This window comes from Sus scrofa, unplaced genomic scaffold (genome assembly GCF_000003025.6).
Source record: "Sus scrofa isolate TJ Tabasco breed Duroc unplaced genomic scaffold, Sscrofa11.1 Contig740, whole genome shotgun sequence".
Taxonomy (NCBI): domain Eukaryota; kingdom Metazoa; phylum Chordata; class Mammalia; order Artiodactyla; family Suidae; genus Sus; species Sus scrofa.
The window spans coordinates 160,259-179,175 of record NW_018085303.1 but is presented as its reverse complement, the minus strand read 5'-3'; the positions used below and the strand labels follow the sequence as shown (position 1 = coordinate 179,175).

The 18,917-nt window shown below is 36.2% G+C and overlaps 1 protein-coding gene across 1 annotated transcript; it reads left to right on the top strand.

Annotated features, from left to right (window-relative positions):
- Positions 1 to 6,756: 6,756 nt before the first annotated feature.
- On the top strand, positions 6,757 to 7,713 carry LOC100155397 (olfactory receptor 4F15). The gene has a single exon (XM_001925009.2). The coding sequence runs from the start codon at positions 6,775 to 6,777 to the stop codon at positions 7,711 to 7,713; it is 939 nt and encodes a 312-aa protein (XP_001925044.2). The 5' UTR covers positions 6,757 to 6,774.
- The last annotated feature ends 11,204 nt before the right edge of the window (positions 7,714 to 18,917 follow it).

Sequence of the window (18,917 nt, the reverse complement as noted above, 5' to 3'; positions counted from 1 at the left end):
ACCATGAGGTTACAGGTTCAATCCCTGACCTTGTTCAGTGGGTTAAGGATCTGGCGTTCCCATGAGCCGTGGTGTAGGTCACAGACATAGCTTGGATCCTGTGTTGCTGTGGCTCTGGCATAGGCCAGTGGTTTCAGCTCCGATTTGACCCCTAGTCTGGGAACCTCCATATGCCACAGTAGCAGCCCAAGAAAATGGCAAAAAGACAAAAAAAAATTAATTTCTTGTTTATTTTTTTCACTTGTCTAGTTTTTTGATGTATAGAGAAATTTTATGTTTTATAAGATTATTCCATTATTATTTCTATGAAGCTTTTGAAAAGTGAATACTATGAAATTATCCAAGGAGTCTTTCATTCATCATAATAGGATTTAAACTGGCAAATAAAATGACAGATATTGAATTTTGTAGAAATTCTGGTGTTATTCCTCCCTCTTGTTACTCACTTTCAACATTTCCCCCTTTGTTGCTTTGATCACAATGAATATATTTTTAGAAGACCATTTCCTTGACTAATTGACTTTACTTTTACAATCCCAGGTCACTATAGCATTATTTGATCTCTATCCTCTAGTGAAGTTAATTAGCTATTTTGTTTCCATTTTTAGAAACATTCTATATACCTCTGTGTGCTTGAGAAAATAATCTGTAAATAGCTGCAGGGAATGAATGGGGTAAGGTCAACAATAGGAGAAAGGTGTTAAACTAGATAAACTTCAGTGACAAGGAAAACTCAGGTAACAGTTTGCTTTTTGTTATATCATTTAAGATTTGGCTTGGAAGCAGGAAGACAGGTGGGAGTAGTGAGATGATGAACACAACAGGAGAATCAATATGAATGGTTGTGAACATGGAGAAGAATTAACCTCAATATTTAACTAGGACTTGAAAGTGACTTGGAGAGCCCAAGGTGCAACCGAAGATACATTGCAGAGTCTGGAGTCCACAATTTAGTCAGAACCAGGATATAGGTTATGTTCTTAACTGTACTAAAGAATGTTTAGGGAAATTTATTAGCACTGAAAGTAAAGACAAGTGTGGTTCTTGTAGTCACAACAAGCTTGTTATCTGTTTTACTTCAATCTTTAAAGAACTAAGGTAAAAAGAGGAGAAATTCCACTGGATACTAATGATAAGTGAAATTTTAAAAAATAAAACCCTGATTTCATAGAATCAAGGTGAAGAATGGAAGACTGAAAACTTGCTTAGAAGAAAAATATCTATTAATATAACTCATCATGCTAAAATAATGTAGTTTCAGTGAAAATTAGGTGATGAACATAGAGGGGGGAAAAAAGTAGGAAGCTAAATGTATAATGTTTAATAGTCAGTGAGCAAACATCCTGATTTTGTTTATATTTTTAAATATTTATTAGAATTTTTTCCTAGGTCACTACAGTAAGATGTAGTGAAATGGGGGCAGTTAGAGCTACAAAGTTAAAGGGATAGAAATGGCCTCTATGAGGAAAAGCCAAAGGAATTAGGGTTATTAAATCTAGAAGGTACAGATGAGTGATTTTTATTTGCTTTGACCAAATTCAAGGACTTTAAACATTTATCTGAAAGAGTTTCTGACTTCTTTATATCCACAGAGAAAGAACCAAGGGCTTAATTGAAAGAATGAGAGATTCTCTTTTTGTAAAGAAGAATCTTTGGATGATTATGTTAATAAAAATGTCAGAAAACCAAAGAAGAAAATGAGCTTTCAAATTTTGTAAACTGGGGAAGAACTGACATGTCCTGAGTGGAGAAACAAAGGAAAGGAACTGAGTCAGAACATACTTCTAGATCTCTTCCAGCTGACTGAATTTATTCATTGAGAATAATGAGCATTTCTCTGTTTTTTTTTTTTCCAAAAGTTTTAAGCATAATTCTATTCTAAGGATTGCCCAATTCTAATTCCAGAGAGATCAAGACATTTAAATGACAGTTCCATCAAATGCTGCAGAATCTGGATTTGCCACATATTGTAATCATTTTAAAAGTCTAAATAAATGATGGCTATAAATCTTATCATAATTCTTGAGAGTAATAGCTACACTAAAATTAGAGAATTCAAGGTGATATCTCATCTAATGGCAATGATCTTGGGAGAGTACATATTTTTTGCATGGAAAGTCCAGGATGCCCCAAAATGATCATAAACACCCATATTCTAGCTTCTCCCACTAGAAGCTATTCAGAGACTGAACTATAACTCGGAGACAATAGATGGATACTCAAGATTCTTAAAGCTTGAAGACAAGAGCTGGATAAATTTCCAGATATGCTGATATTTGCTATTTCCATTATTTTGTCTTCTTTGCTATTGAAGGGATTTTCAAGTAGGTACATTTTGTCTTTGACTTTATTTCTCTTTTTCTCAGCTTTAACTCTCATTCTTAGAGTCTCTCTGTCTCGAGCTGAGCTCATCTTCTCTTTACCTATCTTCTGCAGCAACCTATTCAAACTAAGCCTTCTTGGGTAATGAATCAGAGTTAAAATGGATCACTTCATTGTCATCAAAATCTCATTACCTGCATGCACAAGATCTCAGCAAAGGAAAGTCACCTGGTAACATATTTGTCTGTAATAGCTTAGTGAAGCACCTTTTCGCTTAGTAATGAAAGTAAAACTAGGGGATCTAATATGTTAGCTTAAAGGAAAGCAATTCTAATGCTAAGTGCTAGTAGAAAATAATTTGGAACACTGAGGCTCTTAAGACTGCATGTCTAAACAAGCTCCCACTCTACTATCTCTTCCTCTATCATAATTTGCCATCTATCTGACTCTCTTCATCTCCTCCTACATTCAGTGATTCAATTTTGTTTTGCATTTCTTTCTATCAATTTTATTTCTTTCTTTCTTTCTTTTTTTTTTTTTTTTTTTGTCTTTTTTGCTATTTCTTGTGCCGCTCCCACGGCATATGGAGGTTCCCAGGCTAGGGGTCGAACCGGAGCTGTAGCCACTGGCCTACGCCAGAGCCACAGCAACGAGGGATCCGAGCCCTGTCTGCAACCTACACCACAGCTCACGGCAATGCCAGATCGTTAACCCACTGAGCAAGGGCAGGGATCGAACCCTCAACCTCATGGTTCCTAGTCAGATTCGTTAACCACTGCGCCACGACGGGAACTCCTCAATTTTATTTCTGATTTTTAAAATGTATTTAAACTACTTTTTAAAAAATGTCCTTCTTGCCCTCTGGCTAGACTCTGTAAATTAGTATAAGCTTCACAAGGAATCTCATTTTTTTTTTTCTGAATAACCCAATAAACCCTCTTCTAGTTTTGCTAACTCTATTCCTTATATGTTCATTAATAGTCAAATTTACCACCGTTTCTTTTGCTATTCTCATTTGTAATTTTTTGCTATTCAAATTTCAATCTGGAGGAAGCACCACTTATATTTTCCCTTCTAAGTATTTTATTATTGTTATTGCTACTTCATGAAAGCCTTAAAATACTGTTGATGAGAAGTATTTTTCCTTTAGTGATCAGAAGGAATTCTTTTTTATTATTTTTCTGCCTATTCCTAGTGAAATTTTGATTAGTTTGTTCATAGTTCATGACCTGTATGTTTGGTTTTAAGTCATAAAATTGTTTATACAACTCTTACTTAAAGCTGTTCTGATAACCTATGGTCCCATTCTGTATACGTTCAATTTCTTACTTCATTACTTTATTCCACATGATTGATCTCTGCCCTTTTTTTATCTCTATATGATCACTAATTAGGAGAGTAGTGGGCACTTTAGACATGCTGCATAAATATTTGTTGAGTGAATAAGTGAATAAGCCAAGAAATCTTCCAGCATCATTTTTGAATTGCTTTTCAGTTAGTCCAAAGGATTATGATATATGGAAGCTGCCCAAAGTTTTTTTATAATATATTTGGGGAGGTAGAACTCATGAGTATTTATTAGAAAGCCACTAAAAATTAGTGTGATAGAAATTATTGGTGAAGATTCAGGTAAAGGAAGCAGTCTAAATCCTGAGAAGAGAATTTCTAAAGGTAGAAACTGAACTAAGAGCAAGCAGAATGTTTGAGAATCCCCAGATATGTGATGACTTAACAACATTTATTCTAGTGTTTTTATCCTTTCTAGAGAAGGAAGTACTGTATGTAACACACCAAAATTGCTTTTTCTGTCATGAATAAGGACCCCTCAGTGATGGAATACTTGCCATGCTATATCCCCAATGCCCACAATGGTGCCTGGCATTTTGAGCACTCAAAAATACTTATTGAATTAAGAATCAGAAGACATCTAGAGAACAACTCTGGAGTCAATTATATATCTAATTGCCAAAGAACATAAAGGTTGGCTGACTATCATAGGCTCCCTGTCATTGCTGGACATTAGTTGTTCAAATTCAGTCCTAGATGTAATTGCAATCAGAAGGCACTCGTGTAGTTTCCGGGACAAGTCAGGATGCACCATTTGTCCTCCCTCCTTCACTAGCTCTTCTACCTTTATGACAGGCTGTCTGAAATTTCTTTTGTCAAATTTATTGGTTAGTTTTAAGATTTTTCTTTTTTCCCTAAATTATTTGCTTACATGTAAGAAAGTTGTGGTATACAGAAAAATGGCCCCCATAGATGTCCTTGTTTTAATCCCTGGACCTGTGAATATGTTACTTTCTGTGGCAAAAGAAACTTTGCAGAAGTGATTAAGAATTTTGAGATGGGAGTTCCCATGGGGGTGAATCTCAGTAGCATCCATTGGAACACAGGTTTGATCCCTGGTCTCACTCAGTGGGTTAAGGATCCAGCGTTGACATGAGCTGTGGTGTAGGTCACAGTCACGACTCAGATCTGACATTGGCTGTGCTTGTGTAGGCCAGCGGCTATAGCTCTGATTCAACACCTAGCCTGGGAACCTCTAAATCCTTGGGTATGGCCCTAAAAAGACAAAAAAAGAAAAAAAAAAACTTCTAAGGTGAGAAGTTTGTGTCAGCCCAAAGTAATCACAAAGGTCTTAATACGAGGAAGGCAGGAGGGTCAGAGAGGAGATGTGATGACAGGCAGAGTTTGGAGTGATGTACTTTGGAGAGGAAGGAAGGGGTCTAAAACCAAAGAATGCAGGTGATCTAGGAAAAGGCAATGAAATGGATTCTCTCCTGGATCCTCCAGAAAAGATGCAGCTCTGTCAACACTTTGATTTTAGCACAGAAAACCCATTTTGACTCGCTCCTCTCCAGAACTTAGAAAAAATATATTTGTGTTTTCTTCAGCCACTAAGTTCTCATAATTTGTTACTGGAGAAATAGGAAGCTAGTACAAAGGATATTAAAATGCAAAGAATTTTCAGCAAGAGTCAGGGGTTCTTGATCCTAGTATAAACTCTCTCACTGGTTACCTTTGTGATAATAAGCAAATAACTGCCTATATTTTATCTTATGTAAGTCATCTTACTGGTAAAATGTAGATACTGTACCAAATCATGAACACACCATTAAATAGTGGAACTCTGATGGTTTATCTCTCCCAGTTCTTTACTTCCGAAGGATTGTATTTTTGTCTTTATCTTCCCATGCTGGCATCTGGCTTATATTCTTTTCTTCTCTTTCTGGACTTTATAATTCAGTCATCCTCCTCTCTCAATTACAGACACAGACATTATCTAACTCTTTTCACCCAATATTTTATTTCTGTCACACTGTAACCATTCCAAATGTATTTGGGATTCTTGGGGGGGTTGTTTGTTTTAACTTTATTGGAGTATAGTTGACTTAAAATGTTATATTAGCTTCAGGTGTATAGCAAAGTAACCAGTTATACATAAACATATATCCATATATCCATAAACATATATAAACATAAACGTATATAAACATAAACATATATAAATATATACTTGGTTGTGTTAATCACTACTGGTGATTGTAATGGAGGTTGGGGGCTACTCAGATGAACCAGACATGATTCCTGTAGCCAAGAGCTATGTTTTAGTTTATGAGATGGAAATATGTATAATTATGAGAGGCAGAGTAAAATAAATGTTAATAGTGCAAAGGGAGCACTGACACTTGGGCAAATTTGGAAGATTTCACAGGGAGCATCAAACCTGGGATGTTGACAGTTGGATTTTGTGACTTAAGTATAGAATGAGAGAAATTGGAAGGAAGAAAGGAAGGAAAAGAAAGGAAGGAAGGAAGGAAGGAAGGAAAGAAAGAAAGAAAGAAAGAAAGAAAGAAAGAAAGAAAGAAAGAAAGAAAGAAAGAAAGAAAGAAAGAAAGAAAGAAAGAAAGAAAAAGGAAGAAAGAAAGAAAGAAAAAGGAAGATAGATATAGGAAGGAAAAAAAGAAAGAAAGTTTTGAAGATTTATATTGATAAGTGATAGAAGAGACTTAGATAGCTGTATGCTGTGCATGAGGAACTTAGGTGGCTCACCGAAAAGCTGAAATCATACCCATTCATAAGAATTCATAGTCAAAAGTGTTTGAAGATAACCTCATATGTTATTAACATAGAACACACTGGGCAGGAGTAAGGAAATATCCATGTAATCCTAGAGGAAAGCAAAGGGGAAAGAGGCCCAGAAGAAGAAGAATTTAGTACTAGTAGTTTGGAAAATCATAGTGCCTTATGGGATCCAGCTGACTCCTCTAAGTAGAAATCAGGTATGCATGTTGTGAAGATTACTTGCTTGTGTGAGATGTTAATATGATAGTTGATGTTTTCATGGACTGAAGGTGTTCTTTCTTGAATACTAATACTTGCCTAGGCAATGTTTGTTCATTTTCCTTCTTCCTTTAGGTAGCATGGAAACTGGTCCTGGTGTGTGAGGCAATGGATGTAAGGAATCACTCCATAGTATCAGAGTTTGTATTCCTGGGGTTCACCAATTCATGGGAGATCCAGCTTCTCCTTTTTGTCTTCTCCTTTTTGTTCTACTCTTCAAGCATGATGGGGAACCTTGTCATTGTGTTCACTGTAACCTTGGATTCTCATCTGCACTCCCCCATGTATTTCCTCCTGGCTAACCTTCCAGCCATTGATATGGTATTTTGCTCAATCACAGCCCCCAAAATGATTGGCAATATTTTCAAGAAGCACAAAGCCATCTCCTTTTGTGGATGTATTACCCAGATCTTCTTTACCCATGCTGCTGGGGGCACAGAGATGGTGCTGCTCATTGCCATGGCCTTTGACAGATACGTGGCCAAATGTAGGCCTCACCATTACCTGACCATCATAAATCCAAGAATATGTCTATGCTTTTTAGTGACTTCCTGGATCATTGGCCTTATCCATTCAATGGCTCAATTATTTTTTGTGGTGGATTTACCTTTTTGTGATCTGAATGTATTAGACAGTTTTTACTGTGACCTTCCACGGCTCCTCAGACTTGCCTGCACAGACACCCAGGAGCTGCAGTTCATGGTAACTGTCAACAGTGGGCTCCTTTCTATGGGCTCCTTTGTCTTGCTCATCATTTCCTATATCTTTATTCTGTTCACCATTTGGAAACATGCTTCTGGTGGTTCATCTAAGGCCCTTTCCACTTTGTCAGCTCACATCACTATGGTGGTTTTGTACTTTGGGCCACTGATATTTTTCTACACATGGCCTTCTCCCACATCACACCTGGATAAATATCTTGCTATTTTTGATGCATTTATCACTCCATTTCTGAATCCAGTCATCTACACACTCAGGAACAAAGAGATGAAAGTAGCAATGAGGAGGCTATTCAGTCATCTTGTGCATTACAGGAATATTTCCTGAGTGGATGGCTATGAAGATTCAGACCTATAAATTCTCACTCATGCTGGTTGCAGAAATGACATTATGTAATTTCAGAGAAATATTCAAGACTTAGGTCATCTTATATGCCTAGAAATATACTGTTTCTTAAACTATGGTATCTATTAAAAATTGGTAAATTAAAAATGATGTCATTCTTTGACACTCTGTACATCAAAGTGTTAAAAAACAAATCATATGTCCTTTGTAACCTACATGGTCTAAGAGAGTGCCATGTAATTGAACAAATAATCAAATTTTATCCTTTTTCTTTTCTTGAATAAACTGTTGATAAACTAGACATTCTTATTATCTTTCGTCTGTTTACTACCTATACTGATTTTAATTCTCTTTGTTCCTACTTTGCCTATTTCCTCAGTTTATACATATTTTGCCTCCTTATGAAGCTTCTCTATCTGGTAGTCTGGGAAGTTGTCAATCATATGTTGGAATATTATAATTTAAAGCTAGGGTAGATTATCAGCACCATTAGTTCCAACCCCCTCAATTGCTCATGAGGAATTGAGAGGTGACTGTAGTTTGCCAAAGGACACACAGCCAGAAATTACCAGAGAGAGCCAGGTACCAGAAGCCATACCTCTGGTTGCCAGGCCATTGCCCTTTCACTTTCTTTTTTATTTTTTATTTTAAATTTTTCATCATTTATTTATGTATATATATTTTTCCTACTGTACATCATGGTGATCCTGTTACACATAGGTGTATACACTCTTTTTTCTCACATTGCATGTTCCATCATAAGTGACTAGACAGAGTTCCCAGTGCCACACAGCAGGATCCCATGGCTAATTCACCCCGAAGGCAACCTTCTGCATCTTTTTACCCCAAGCTTCCATTCCCTCCCACTCCCTCCCCCTCCCCCTTCCCCTTGGCAACCACAAGTCTATTCTCCAAGTCCATGATTTTCTTTTCTGTGGAAAGATTCCTTTGTGCCATATATTAGATTCCAGATATAAGTGATATCATATGGTGTTTGTCTTTCTCTTTTTGACTTACTTCACTCAGGATGAGAGTCTCTGGTACCATCCATGTTGCTGCAAATGACATTATTTTGTTCTTTTCTATGGCTGAGTAGTATTCTGTTGTATATATATACCACATCTTCCTAATCCAATTGTCTGTCAATGGACATTTGGTTGTTTCCAGCTCTTGGCTATTGTGAAAAATGATGAAATGAACATGTGAGTGCATGTGTCTTTTTTAAGGAGAGTTTTGTCTGGAGTGGGATTGCTGAGTCATATTGTAGTTCTATGTATAGTTTTCTAAGATACCTCTATACTGTTCTCTGTAGTGGTTGTACTAGCATACATTCCCACCAACAGTGCAGGAGGGTTCCCTTTTCTCCACACCCCCTCCAGCATTTATTATTTGTGGACTTATTAATGATGGCCATTCTGACTGGTGTGAGGTGGTATCTCATGGTAGTTTTGATTTGCATTTCTCTAATAATCAGCGATGTTGAGCATTGTTTCAAGTGCTTGTTGGCCATCTGTATGTCTTCCTTGGAGAAATGTCTATTCAGGTCTTTTGCCCATTTTTCCATTGGGTGATTGGCTTTTTTGCTGTTGAGTTGTCACTTTCAAATCAATTTTGTCTTTGAGTTTCTGCTTATGTTGTACTTGAGCTTTGCCTGAAGTTCTGTTTTAAAGGAGAGCTTTATACCTCGCATTTGTATTTCTTCTTACTAGCAACTTGTCATTACCATTTAGCACTTTATCAATTGTAAATCCATTTCTAATTTCTTTTTTGTTTTTATACTCTTTTTATTCTGGTTTATCATAGGACATTGGATATAGTAACATGATTGTATTTCCTTGTTCAGGTGCTACCTAAGCCAAATTTGAAGCCATAGATTTAATTATGAAAAAAAAATTATAATTGACTGTTAAATAGTATTCTTTTGTCTACAGTGGTGTTCAGAGAGATATTTGATTGAAATTCTATTTTGGAGGCTTGGAGTCCTCTCAAATGCTTACAATTAATGATGTTTTCTCTTTTGTGGGAAGCAAATGTGATCAGTGAATTGTGTACTCTGCTGAAGTAAGTCACATTAAAATCATTGTGTCTCTCCAAAAAGATAAATATAAAAATTTCAGCACATAGAAAATAAAATATTTATAAAATATTTATAAAATGTATTCACTTTTTCAAGAAATTGTGCAATCTATTATTTAATTTGGTTACTAAATCATAGAAAGAAACCTAATAATTTTACCTTCTTTCATGAGCAGTGAAGTCGATTGTCATCATCTGTGTCCTAGGGGAGGTAGTAATTGATGTCACTCAGGTAGAGCTCTTCACAATTTAGGTATTATTCATTAAGTCTTATGAAGTGGATACTCTATCTCATTTTACAGAGGAAGGGTCTGAGGCACAATTATGTTAAATATCTTCAAGGTTTATGAAGCAATAAGCCTGGACAGAGTCTTACAGTTTTGATCCAGGATTTGTTATTTTAACTCCTGCACTATAATACATTTCTGATAATAAAAGATATCAGAATAGCTTCTTTACATGAAAGAATCCCTTTTTGTGGACCTTCCTCTGGTTACTCCATCACCTCAAAATCCTATATTCAGTGGGATTAATAAATTCAAAAATATTTATCATGTATGTAAAACCAACTAAGCATCTTTTCTAGGCACTTAACTACTATCAAAGTTGAAATGCCAAAATTTCCCTGATATACTATACATGAAGGAGTCTAAAGGCTCAATAAGATAGTTAAATGGATCTATTATGTGTAACACCTTAAGATAACCACTTATGCTATCCTTCTGTTAGGGGATGAAGGACACGACATCACCAAGGCTGGTTTAATTAAAATGCCAGGAGGAAGGACTGTGCAACAGCTCTGTAAGAATACACTGCAATGACTCTCCCTGTGCTTTTCCAGAAGGTACTCATGACTGTTTACTTACGTAATCACACAGCAGGAGAAAAGGAATATCACAACATATTGAGGACTCTTTGACACTGAATTTTTGACTTTAGTACTTGTTTTTCTGAAGGGTTATTGGGGCCCTCATGTTTAAATGGAGGCAAGTGGGTATTGGATACATAGAGTCCTGGTCCTAGATCTGGTACATAATGGGTCCACCAAATGAAAACCCACAGTGATGATTTCACCATTTCCTGTATGCATAGTCTGAATGGAAATACTTGGTAATTGGCACAAATGCCACACTATTTCCTTGCCCTGTGGGCTGTAGCTATTGTAGAGGAGAAGAACTGAAATTGTTCTACCTACAATCCAAGAGAGTATTTCAAAAAGTATATTATGTTCTGTAGGGATAGTAAGGGCAAAAATATATCCAAAATATATAGGAATTTTGATCCACCTTATCTCCATTTAATTCACCACTATGACCCCTACAAAAGCCAGACAGATTCTGGAGGATGATAATGGACTATTGTAAATTTAACCCAGTAGGAGTCTTAATGGGAGCTGCTGTACCAAAGGTGCTATCTTTGCTAGAGCAGATTAGGATGGCCTCGGGTTATGTGATACATGTTCTTTGATCTGAAGAGTTTTTTTTCCACTCTGGTGATTTTCTTTCCCATTCTTCCTTTAAAAAGGAGAATTAGAAATAGTTAGCATGTACATGGAATGAAAAGGGGCATATTTACTGTTTTACCCTTTGTCATATACAGTCTGAAGGGATATGGATCATCTGAACATTTTAAAGATCATTATAATTATCTATTACATTAACAGCATCATGCCATCAAAACATTTAAGGAAGAAATGGCAATTACCTTGGATGCTTAGATAATGTATATGTGTTTTCAAGGGAGGGAATGAATTCTATGAAGAATGAGAAAATTGCCACATCATTAAAGCTGTAGGACTTCACAAAAGGGATCAAGGACTTAAATGTAAGACCTGAAATTATAAAATTCCTGGAAGAAAACATAGAGCAAAAATTTCTTGGTCTTGCTCATGGTAGTGCTTTATTGAATAAGACACCAAATGCACATGCAACAAGAGGTAAAATGAACAAGTGAGACTATATCAAATTAAAGAACTTCTACATAGCAAAGGAAACAATCATTAAATTGAAAAGGCACCTTACAGAATGAGAGAAAATATTTGCAAACCATATATCTTTTAAGGGGTTAACATCCCAAATATATAAGGAACACATACAACTCAACAGCAAAAAATAAAAATAAAAATAGACCAAGGGCCTGAATAGACGCAAACATTCTCAACAAAATTTTAGCCATCTGAATTCAAGAACATATAAAACAGATCATACACCATGACCAGGTGGGCTTCATCCCAGGTGCACAATGATGGTTCAACATATGCAAATCAATCAATGTCATACACCATATTAACAAAAAAGTCAAACACCACATGATCATCTCAATAGATGCAGAGAAAGCATTTGACAAAGTCCAACATCCATTCCTGATCAAAACTCTTACCAAAGTGGGTATAGAGGAACCATTCCTTAACATAATCAAAGCCGTTTATGACAAACCCACAGCAAATATAATACTCAATGGAGAAAAGCAGAAAGCCTTCCCACTAAAATCTGGAGCAAGACAAGAATGCCCACTCTCACTACTGTTATTCAACATAGTACTGGAAGTACTAGCCATAGCAATCAGACAAACAAAAGAAATAAAAGGCATCCAGATAGGAAGAGAGGAGGTAAAACTGTCACTGTATGCAGATGACATGATACTATACATAGGAAACCCTAAGGACTCAACCCAAAAACTACTTGAACTGATCAACAAATTCAGCAAAGAAGAAGGATATAAGATTAACATTCAGAAATCAGTCCCATTTCTGTATACTGACAATGAAATATTAGAAAAGGAATACAAAAATACAATACCTTTTAAAATTGCACCCCCAAAAATCAGATATCTGGGAATACACCTGCCCAAGTAGGTAAAGGACTTATATGCCGAGAACTATAAAACATTAATCAAGGAAATTAAAGAGGATGTAAAGAAATGGAAAGATAGTCCATGCTCCTGGGGTAGAAAAATCAATATTATAAAAATGGCAAAAAAAAAATAAAATAAAATAAAAAAATAAAAAAAAATAAAAATGGCCATACTACCCAAAGCAATCTACAGATTCATTGCAATCCCTATCAAATATCATACACTTTAAACACTTTAAATACTTACAATTATATTTGTCAGTTCAAGTTGGAAAAAAAATTTAGGAGTTCAATGGTCTGAGGAATGTCAGGATATGATCTTCAAAGCAAAAGAAAAATTTTATCACATTTTGCACTTCCTATTACTAATTAAGAAGCACAATGCCTGGTAGGTTACTTCTGTTTCTGGAAGAAACATATTGTATATAAGATACCACTCTAAGCCATGTACTGAAAGATATGAAAGATTGTAAGCTTCCAGAGGGGTACAGGTCTGCAAGAGGTTTTTTTTCATTGAAGTATAATTGATTTATAATGTGTTAGTTTCTGGTGTACAGCAAAGTGATTCAGTTATATATATAAAAAGAATATGAATATATTTTTTCATATATTTTTCCATTATAGGTTATTATAAAATATTGAATATAGTTCCATATGTTATGGAGTTGGTATTTGCTTTTTATCTATTTTACATACATATCTATTTTGTATATAGTAGTTTGTATCTGCTAATACCAAACTTCTAATTTATCCCTCTCTCCTCTTCCTCTTTGGTAACCATAAATTTTTTTTCTATGTCTGTGAGTCTATTTCTGTTTTGTAAATAAATCTGTTTGTATCATATTTTAGATTCTACATATTAGTGATATTGGATGATATTTGTCTTTCTCTGTCGGACTTACTTCACTTAGTCTGATAATCTCTAGTTGCATCCATGTGCTGCAAATGGAATTATTCATTTTTTATGGCTGTGTAATATATATATATCACATCTTCTTCATTCATCTCTCAGTGGGCATTTAGATTTGTTCCACATCTTGACTCTTGTAAACAATGCTGCTGTTAACATGGAGGTGCATGTATCTTTTCAAACTAGAGTTTCCTCCAGATATTTACTCAGGAGTGTGATTGCTGGATCATGTGGTAACTCTATTTTTAGTTTTTTAGGAACCTCCATATTGTTTCCCATAGTGGCTCCACCAACTTGTGTTCTCACCAACAGTATAAGAAGGTTGCCTTTTCTCCACACCCTCTCCAACATTTATTATTTGTAGACTTTTTAATGATGGCCATTCCGACAGGTATAAGGTGATACCTTGTAGTTCTGATTTGCATTTCTCTAATAATCAGCAATACTGAGCAGCTTGTCATGTGCCTAGTGGCCATCTGTACATCTCCTTTGGAGAAATATCTGTTTAGGTCTTCTGCCAATTTTTTATTGTGTTGGGGTTTTTTGTTGTTTTTGAGTTATATGAGCTGTTTGTGTATTTTGGAAATTAAGCCCTGTTGAAAACATCATTTGCAAATATTTCCTCCCAGTCCGTAGGTTGTCTTTTCATTTAGTTTATGGTTTTCTTTGCTGTGAAAAAGCTTATAGGTTTGATTAGGTCCCATTTATTTATTTTCGCTTTCATTTCTATTGCCTTGGAAGACTAAGAAATCATTGCTATGGTTTTTGTCAGAGAGTGTTTTTTTCTGTGTTCTCTTCTGGAAAGGTTTTTTTTGTGATAGTTCCAGACTTTGTAAGTATAGCTCTTCTAGTTGGTCATACCCCTGAGATACTAGAAACACTGGTATTGAGAAGAGAAAGGATGTAAAGTTTATAGCAATCATCACCAATTGCAGAATCACAACAAAAATTTTTACATTTCTGAATCAACCATTTCCTAAGGATTATAGAGTAATTAAAATATAGGCATGAAACTGCATCAGAATCAAGTTGTAAAAAAGCACTGGTTTTATCCACGTATGTCAGTTTCATCACGAGGCAGGATTTGAAAACTCTTTTGCCTTCCCACCCCTGCAGGACTGAGTTTTGTCTGGTAAAGAAAAATCTGGAGTAAACTAGCTGAGCCCATTGTAAAATGAAGGAGTGGATTTATTGAAACATAAACTAGTAATTTTTCTGTCACTTTGAAGGATCAGAATGTTGTCATTGTTTTCTAACAAAGGCAGTCAAGTCAGATGGCTGTTTACTCCCATGTGATTACTCAGTACTTGGCCCAGTGGTACTTGGGGCAGAGGGGCAATGTTAATTTAATTATGACTATACCTTGTCTCTTAAAAGTCTTTTTCCTATAACAATGTAGACACAGCTGTAGAGCTTTCTGAGGTGATGCCCATCTGGCAAACTTTGGTTTATCTGTTGGTTGGTCAGAGCTTGTGCCCTGGCTTCTGAAGCTGAGTTGGATGCCTGGAGATGGGTACCACTGGCTCTGGCCAGCTCCTGGGTTTGACTACCCATTTGGAGTTGTTTGGGGGCCCCAAAGCCTTTGCTTCTCTTGGTGTGTCCCTGACAGCAGACAAAGCCTCATGCTGCCCTCAGTTTCCCCCTTTATTTCTTTTGAAGAACCAATTTTTCATGGTACTTGTCCTGATTGTTTTCATGGTGTTCAAATCTATATTTTTGGTATGTAGAGGTAAATAATTTTCTCAGTACTAATCACTAATAAATGTTGTATTAAACAGTCATGAAGGAGTTCTTGTTTAATAAAAGGACATGTAAAAATAATACAGGCATGGGTTGCCACAAAACATAGCAACATACCATGGATGCAAATGAAAGAGAAGGAGTTGACATAGGACCATTGGATCTCCTGGATCAATCACATACTGCACCACTCAGAATCTACTGGTCTAACAGAACAGTGGAATTGCTTACTGCATTTGCAGCTGAAGCATCAGCTTAGAGTTGATATTTTGAGGTATATGTATGTAAATACAGGTAATAAGTAATTATTATTTGGTGTTCTTTGCCCCAGTAGGTAGCATACATGGGCCCAAGATATAAGGTATGGTTGAAATTTTGAGCTTCCTATCCCTGAAATTCTGGACACCATAAATTTGGAAGTCCTAGTTTTAATAACAAAAGGAAACATTTCCACCATAGACACAAGGGTTCCATTAAATTTTGTTCTATACCTATTTCCCAAGATATTCAGTCTTCTTGCACTAAAAACAAATGGGAAAGAAGAAGAATCACCAGCCTGGCAGGGATAATTGATCATTAAGAAGAAGTAAGGCTATTGTTATACAAGGGAAGGAGGGAGAAAACTCTTTGGCACCAGTTGATCCACATGCATGACTTTAAAAGTCCCTTAACCAATCTTGTTGGGAAATGGACAGATGCAACAGCCATGGCTTGATTAACCCAGCAAACAGGCTCTTGGAGTGCCATGCATCACAACTTAGGAGGGATATGAGTACCAGTTATGGACTCAGAACCCACTTCAGGAGCAGGTGTTGTCATTCATCCCTTTAACTTTCTCATGAAAGATGCCCAAATAATGAAGTTCAGTAAAGTCCTGGAGGAGCTACTCCTAGAACTCAAATGAAGCAACAAGATGCAAGTGTTAAGGGTGGATGTCATGTGTGCTATGCTCTGCCACCCAGATCCCCTCTCTGGGACAGAAGAATTTATTCCTCCAGCTGTTGGGAGGGTTGTTGTCTGACATGTTTCATTATTCTGCCCTTTTTGGAATGTGCTTGGCAGAAAGAAAGCTGATATACCCAAGGTCATGCTCTCATTCTTTGTAAGTTTGCATCCAATAACTGCTTAACAGTTCACTTGGGACAATTCTAGAAGCTCATTCCAGGTTCAGAGCTCCTTGCAAGGTTGGCTGAGGCCTGGTAACTGTACCATCTTCCAGCTGCTCCTCTTCTACATCTTGCTTAATTTCCTAACTCCAAACAGGAATTGATCCAGATAGTCCTTCCTAAAAAGCTTCCTATGTGCTGATCTTCGTCTCAGAATTGCTTCCTTGGCAATACAAACTTTGACACAGTTTTCCTGATTCTTCTCATATTATTGTCAGAGAGAGTACTTGAAGGTTTTGGTATCACATGGAATATTATGTTGGTACATTACATTAAGGACTTCATGCTAATTAGACCTTGTGAGCTAGAAATAGGAAGCACTCTAGATGCCTTCGTAAGACTCATGTATGCCAGATGATGAAAGGAATCCACCAGAATTTCAGGGGCCTTTCATATCAGTGACATAGTAAAGTGGTTTGGAGCACACCAGGGCATCTCTTCAAAAGTTCCTATGCCTTGCAATATCCAGCAGTGAAAGAAGCCCAATGTTTGGTGAACTTCTTTGTATTTTGGAGGCAACATATGCCATACTTGAGTGTGTTTCTGTGATCTGTTTATTGGCTAATTCATAAAATTTCCAGTTTTGAATTGTAGCTGGAGTAAGAAAAGGCTCCACAGACACTTTGGAATGTAAAAGCAGCCTGAGGGGTAGGAGGATCAGCATCCCATGGTCTCCTTTCACTACATCTCTGTCTTTGGACATTGGGAATTCTCTATGACCAATAAACATGGAAAAAAATATAGCCTGGTTATGAATAGTTATGTATGTTATGATGGCATCAACTATAAGTAAATAGCCATTACATTAAATTCTACTCTTCTCCTTAGAGATTACCTTGAAGGATAGTGACGAAGGAAAAACTTTCTAATGGGAAAAACCTCAGGGAATAACTTTAGTTGTACACTTCCCTTGGAAGGAAATGTGGCTTATGGTACAAATATTACTAACTGTGGGCAGGCCTAATGGTTTGTTTGGTTCTTTAGGGTCTAAGAAAGAATAAGCTAAAAAGGATTGGCATAGAGTTCTGTGGAGAGGTATGTAGATAGACTTCTCAGAAAAGCAGAGAATGACAGAATTCATACCCATGTAAAAGCCTGTTAGAAGTTATTCACTGTACAGGAGTGAAATGACCTGCCCCTGTAAATGTCAGTCAGCCTCTTTCCCCAGCTATTCTAGAGTGCTTAATTGGTCCTAAAAGTGGGCATAGCAGCTCATTGACATCTCCACATAAAATTGGCAACGTACATGTCCCCTCATTAGGCTTATCTCTCTATCATAACTGTGAAGTGCTCAAGCAGCAGTACAAAAGTAAATGGTCAGCGCCCTGCATAGTATCGTATTTCACCCTACTCTGGGAGGACTAGCTGCCTACCTTGTGGCAGGCTGAATAGAGTTCAAAACCCTTCTTTTATGGAATGTGGAGATGCTTATCTCTATAGAGATATTTATCCATCTCTGTCTGTCTCTATCTCACTGTCTCTAATCTCACATCCTATGGAAAAAGACATGTTTATACATCATATATACACACATTTTATAAATATGAATTTAATATAAAATATTATAAACATTATAACTACTTATAAGTTATTCATTATTAATAACATAAATTACATATAAGTACGTACTGTGTTTAATACATATATAAAATAACTATAAAATATTTCTATCATATATGTAATATGTCATAATATATATTATAATTACATAATATAAATTATCTATTTATTTGAGGTACTTTTTCTTTCTTATTCACAGGGATGCTGCCAGCACTACCATTGATTGATTCATTGAATACACTTAGTGCTTTATCTGTTGCAGTAATGTTACAAAATTGCATCTGGACTTATTTTTATAGGAGGTGAAGTATAGTCATGGGCTTACACCTATAGCATTCACTGGACTTATTCACATTCCAACATCCAAAAATAACTAGCTTGATAGAGTAGTGGAATGGCCTAGAGAACACTCAGCTTTTGTACGAATGAACACCTTACTAGTTTAGAATGCTGTCTGTTTGACACAGTATGTATCTTAAACCAAACCAATGGCCAATATATACACTGCTATCTCTCTAAAGCTGGAATATATGAACCCAAGTGGAAAAAGTTACTCTAACAATAAGCCAAAATAATTTACCAGGGAAACTTATGTGTCCTATTCTTTTAAACTTTGGTTTAGTAGGTTCAGAGGTCCTAGTACCCCAAGGAAGAATGTTTCCAAAGGGAGCACAGCTGAGACTACTCCTTTACCACTTTGGGCTCTTCATGTCCCTGAACCAGGAAACTGCAAAGATCTACCTCAGACATTTGTGGAGCCTTGGGCAAGAGTAAAAATGGAAATTTGTAAGCTATATATTGGAATATTTAAAAGTTATAAATCAAAGTAACAAAATATTGAGTGCAAAAAATTCTGTGCTTCTTTGTCAAAAAAAATACATG

What these genes read in the sequence shown, in the direction of transcription:
- LOC100155397 (XM_001925009.2), top strand. Translation starts at nt 6,775, where the DNA reads ATGGATGTAAGGAATCACTCCATAGTATCAGAGTTTGTATTCCTGGGG.